This window comes from Falco biarmicus, chromosome 2, assembly GCF_023638135.1.
Source record: "Falco biarmicus isolate bFalBia1 chromosome 2, bFalBia1.pri, whole genome shotgun sequence".
Classification (NCBI taxonomy): Eukaryota; Metazoa; Chordata; class Aves; order Falconiformes; family Falconidae; genus Falco; species Falco biarmicus.
In genome coordinates this window covers 57,992,516-57,997,920 of record NC_079289.1, presented here as the reverse complement: position 1 = coordinate 57,997,920, position 5,405 = coordinate 57,992,516, and the positions used below count along the sequence as shown (strand labels likewise).

The following is a 5,405-nucleotide window of genomic DNA, read 5'->3' as shown; positions in this document are numbered from 1 at the left end:
CACCCTCTAGGGCAACGGGGTACCCAGCCACGCTCGCACCGGGGGTAGAAGGGTGAGCCCGAGTCCGGCAGAAGGTGAAGGAGGCTGCGCTCTTGCCGTGTAAAGCTCTTCCTAAAGGAGATCCTGCCTTGCAAGTCATTTGGGGAATATGCAAACGCTCACCCTTTTCTTTTAGCCCAGAGGCTTCCCCAAAAGATTTTTTTCTGGACAGCGAGCCCAGCTGGAAGAAATCCTCCTGTTCCAGTAACCGGCGGATTTTTTAAAAGCATTAGTTGTGCAGCCGCCACTCAGCCCCTCGCATGCCTTACAGCAGGTTTCGAGAGCCCTTGGCGTAAAAAGGAAACAGCTCGTGCAGTTTCAAGACGTTTTATTATATTTCTGTATGCATTACTCTCAAAACATATCACAAGAAATGATGAAACCACTTAAACCTTCAAATAAAAAATCTGAAACAGTTTATGCTCACAATTGTACATATTTATAGTTAAGAAACATTCTTTATAAATACTGTTTCCTCTGTAGCAAGTTAATACCATAATTTAATTACAAATGGATAAATATGGTAACAGGTATTTACAGGAGGAAGGGTGTTATTACGGAAAAGCTAACGGCACGACGTTTATTTTTCCTCACAATCTTTCGAACAGGAACTAACAAATTGAACTCGCAAAAGCACTAAAACATCACATGTAAACCCAGCTAACAGAAAAAATACATTCACAAGCGTTGTTCGTGTGTGTCTGTAACAGAATGGAGACTTTGGCACGGTATTTCTTCCCCAGTCTATAGCTGAAATGCAGTTTACAATCAAGTTGCCTCTTAAAAAGGAACACAATATTCAAGATATCACAATTACAAAAGAAACCATTTTTTCTTCCACGTTACTTTTTTTAAAGGGGTGAACTAAAAAAGCAGGAGAGAGGGAGGTGGGGAGGGGGAGCGAGGGAAAACAAGTCCATCACTTTCGCGGAGAGGGAGGAAGAGGGGGAAAAAAAGAGAAAGAAAAAAAAAAAGAAAAAAAGAGAAGAAGAAGAAGAAAGAAGAAGAAGGGGACCAATCCGCGGTTTACAAACGGGACGAACTTCTATACACCAAGAATCCAGGAAAACTTCGTTCCCCACCTCGCCGGAGGAAGGAGAGGGCCGCTATATACACAGTTCGTGGGGCAGGAGGGCGCTGACGGCTCCGGGCGGGGAGGCGCAGGGGCCGGGGGAGTTGGAGTCTCTGATCTTTTGTCTGGAGGCTCCGGAGGGAGAGTTTCTTTCCGCCGGCTTGAGAAGCTTTTTGCTGGGTGGTGTGTCGGTGGCGTTTGGGGTGGGTTTCCCCCCCCTCTCTCTCTCCCCTTTCTGTTCCTCTATTGATTTACTCGTTCTCTTACGTTTTTCGGCACGTACTTTTATAGAAAAAATTTTTTAAAATTTTTATTTTTTGCTGGTTCAAAATGTCCTCGAAAAGAAAAAAATCCAACAGAAAAAAGACCCGAAGGTGGGAGGGGTGTGGGGAGGTAAAGGCCCCCCGTCCCCATCCAGCTCGGCCGTCATTTCGCTGCCAGCGGGTGCGGCGGCATCTCCCGGCGCGTCTCTGGCGGGCTCGCTCCCTCCTGCCCGCCGCCGCCGCCGGGGAGGGGAGGGCGCGGCGGGGCCGTGCAGAGCAGTCCGGCGGGGCCCTACACGTACCACTCGTTGAAGTTGGAGGAGAGGCCGCTGTGGCCGCCGCCGCCGCCGCCGCCACTGCCGCCGCCGCCGCCGCCGCCCCGATGCACGGCGGACACGGCCGCTGCCGCTGCGGCCGCCGCCGCCGCCGCCGCCGGGGAGAGGTTGCTGGTGCTCTGGGACTCGGCGCTAGGGGACACCAGCCCCGGGGGGGTGGAGGACTCGTAGCCGGAGCTGGCGGCCGGGGAGGACTCGGAGCCTTGCGGGGACGACTCGTGCACCTGGGGGGCAAAGGCAACACGGCCGGGTGGAGGGGGGACGGGGAGGCCGCCGCCGCCGCCCCCCGGGCGCACCCCCCGCCGCCGGCCCGGCCCGCCGCCGCCCCCGGGCCCCGTGCCCGCCGCCCGCCGCCCCGACGGGGCGCCCGGCGCAGGGCGGCCGCCCTCCCGCCTCCCGCCGCCGGCTGCGGGGTCAGGTACCTTCATGTGCTTCCGCAGGGAGCTGGGGTGGGTGTAGGACTTGTCGCACATCTTGCACAGGTAGGGCTTGTCCGAGGTGTGGACGTGCATGTGCTTCTTGCGGTCGCTGCTGTTGGCGAAGCGCCGGTCGCAGCCTTCAAACTCGCACTGGAAGGGCTTCTCCCCTGCAAGACAGCAGCAGACCGGTGGGGGTGAGCGCGGCCGCCCGCGCAGCCCCACGCCCGCCTCCCCCGGGCTTCCCCCGCGCCGCCCTCGGGCCTCCGCTCCCAGCCGCTTTGCCTGGCGGCTGCCCGCAGCGGGAGAGACTGCCCGGGCCAGCGCCGCTCCCGCGCTGCCCTGCAGTGAGGCAGTGCCCGGCCCCCGCCCGCTTTTCCTATCGAACCTCCCCCGGGCACTTCAGGCCCGGCACCTTCCCTGCTTTTATTTCGACCGGTGCCGACACACAGCCGGCCCCGAAAGAGACTGAAGAAGAAAGGCGATAAAAAAGGGAGTGTGGGGGGGAGGGGGGAAGGGGGAAGAGAAAAAAAAAAGCGAGCAAGCACCGAGCCGTTTCGCCTCGGTACCAAATCCGCTATCCTGTTAAACTGGAAACCATTACCGACAGATTTAAGGCCGGGCAGATTGTTTCGTGTATGGATATTCGAGATAAACGCACATCCGCTGGGAAAACTAAACGTCTGTAAAATACTTCATTTAATTTTCATAGGGATTTCTCTCTCCCGGCTGCCAGGACTCCAAATGCCGGAGAGTAATTTGGAGGTGAGAACTCCACATCCCCCCGCCTTCGGAGGGGGAAGCATTTAACATTAAATTCCATTAGCACCTAAATTGTTTCTTAAAGACATCCGCTCAGACACAATGACTTCAGTGCGGGCATCTCATGCAAATACATTTCTCAAATTTTAAACCTTGTTAAAGCTCGTCTCGCACCTCGCATCGGGCTTAGCACTTGAGAAAACAATAGGCCTCGAGATTTTTAGCCTTTCTCCGGGTAAATATTTAGAGTGGAAGTCGCTAAAATATTTGGCCGTCTTTTATGAAATAGTCTGGCACGGTTGGAGCCGGCAGGAGCAGTAAATGAATAATAGATGAGGCGGGAGGATGCGTTTATTTTCGTTACCCTTCGGCTGAGGCGGTTTTCCATCGGGAAAGTCTGGGCTCCTTCGCCCTCTTCCACCTGATCTGGGTGGAAGTTTCCGAGCCTCAAATCTCTGGTCCCTATTACATAATTTAATAAACTGTTGCAAAAGCACCTTAAATCACCTCGAGTGAGACTTTAAAAACACTTCTTTTTTTAAATTAGAAAATTTTATTGCCTTGCTCACACCATTTAAATTTAATGGAAAGCATTCCCAGAAAGGGACGTTTTGCCACTTCCAACGGGATTTTGGACTAATGACGGATTTTGCACGTATTTATATAGTTTCCCTCTCTCGGTATCCACACACGAAAGCCACGCTCACAAGCGCTGAAGTTATATGCAAATACGTTGCGCACTGCAAATCTATAAGGCGTTTCATGTATATATAGTATATATATATATGTATATACCACACGTCTTGCTGTCTTTTAGCAGGACGGCAGAATTTAGTTCGCGCTGTATTTTTGCGTTTCTGTGGAAAGACACGGCCGAGCCTCGGCACGCATCAACATTGTAAATTAAAACAAATCAGTAAAATATCCTTTCGAAATCGGGGGGTGGGGGTGGGATGCTTGGTGAGGAAGAAACCAAAACAAACGCAGCCGGATGACGGAGCGGGAAAAAAAAATTAAACGTGATCCTGATTTTATCACTCCCATCATTTTTACATCTTTCTCTGAGTCTCTTATCTGTTTATATATATATACATCTATAGGCACGGGCAGAGAGGAGAAATCTGCCGAAAGAAACCCGAATTACCTGTGTGCGTCCTTTTGTGAATTTTGAGGTTTTCTGATCTGGCGAAAACTTTTCCGCAGCCGGGGAAGGGGGCAGGGGAAGGGTTTCTCTCCCGTGTGCACTCGGATATGATTGACCAGTTTGTATTTCGCTTTGAAGGGCTTGCCTTCCCGGGGACACTCCTCCCAGTAGCAGACGTGGTTGCTCTGCTCGGGTCCCCCAACGTGCTCCACCGAGACGTGGGTGACCAACTCGTGCATGGTGCTGAAAGTTTTATTGCAACTTTTTTTGGGGTTGTTCAGCTGCTCGGGGTCGATCCACTTGCAGATGAGCTCTTGCTTGATGCACTGCTGCCGCATGTAGCGGAAAAAGGCACCTGGGTGGTGGTGGTGGTGGGCTGCCATGTTCATGCCCATATTCATATTCATGGGGCCGTACTGGTTGTGCAGCTGAGCCGCCGAGTAAGGGTCAGTCCTGGGGCTGGAGACCTGGCGGGTACTGATCCGACCGGGCGAACACCTCTCCCGGCAAGCCCAGGCGCATCTGCCCGTTGAGGACGTTCTGGGAGGCGTGGGGGCCGTGCTGGTCGTGGATGCCCGGGAAGAGGAGGTGGCTCTGAGCGTCCGTGTGCGGGTGGTGCAGGCTGCCGGCCGCAGGGCCGAAGATGCCGTGCTGCCCGCCGGCCGGCGACGATTCCCCGAAGCCGCGGCTGCGAAACAAGAAGTCCCGGGTGGAGTTGAAGGGCGCCCCGGAGTAGGAGCCGACGTGGGCGGCGTGGGGCCCCAGGGCGGCGGCGGGGGTAAGCCGGGCGCCTGCGAGGTGAACGCCGAGCTCTGCCCGGGGGACAGGTCGTGGGCGCCGGCGTTGAGCTTGAAGGCGCCCATGTGCGCCGCCGCCGAGTCCACGAAGCTGTTCTGCGCCGCCAGGCTCAGCTCCCGGTCCTGCATCTCCGCCGCGGCCGGGTGGTGGTGCCGGGCGAAGGTGCCCACGCCGAGGGCTGGGAACTGCGGGCCGGCGTCCAGCAGCATGGTCCGCGCCGCTCCGGGGCCGCCGCCGCCGCTGCCGCCGCCCCGCTACCGCCGCCGCCGGGCTACCGCCGCCCGCCCGGCCCGGCGCGGGGCCGCCGCCGCCGCCGCTCCGCGCCGCTTCCCCCCGGCAGCCGCCGCGTCCCCCCGCCTCCGCCTCCGCCGCCCGCGCCCGCACCGGCCCGCTGCCGCTGCCGCCGCCGCCGCCGGAGCCGTATCCGGAGCCAGGCAGAGCAGAGTCCAAAGGCGAGCGGAGAACCAAAGTGTATTAAAGGAGCTGAGGCGGGGGCGGGCAGGGGAGGGGAGGGGGAGCAGGGGAGGGACGGGGCTGGGGACGGGGACGGGGGGGGGGGCAAGGCTCGCCTCGCCG

At 57.1% G+C, this 5,405-nt stretch overlaps 1 protein-coding gene across 1 annotated transcript; it reads right to left on the bottom strand.

The window, feature by feature from the left end:
• Positions 1–353: 353 nt before the first annotated feature.
• ZIC2 (Zic family member 2) lies at positions 354–5,125 on the bottom strand. Its single transcript, XM_056328635.1, is given in 6 exon segments — positions 354–1,933; positions 2,132–2,295; positions 4,032–4,101; positions 4,103–4,504; positions 4,506–4,813; positions 4,816–5,125. Coding segments are annotated over 6 exon segments (1,434 nt in total). The 5' UTR covers positions 5,039–5,125; the 3' UTR covers positions 354–1,666.
• Positions 5,126–5,405: the final 280 nt, after the last annotated feature.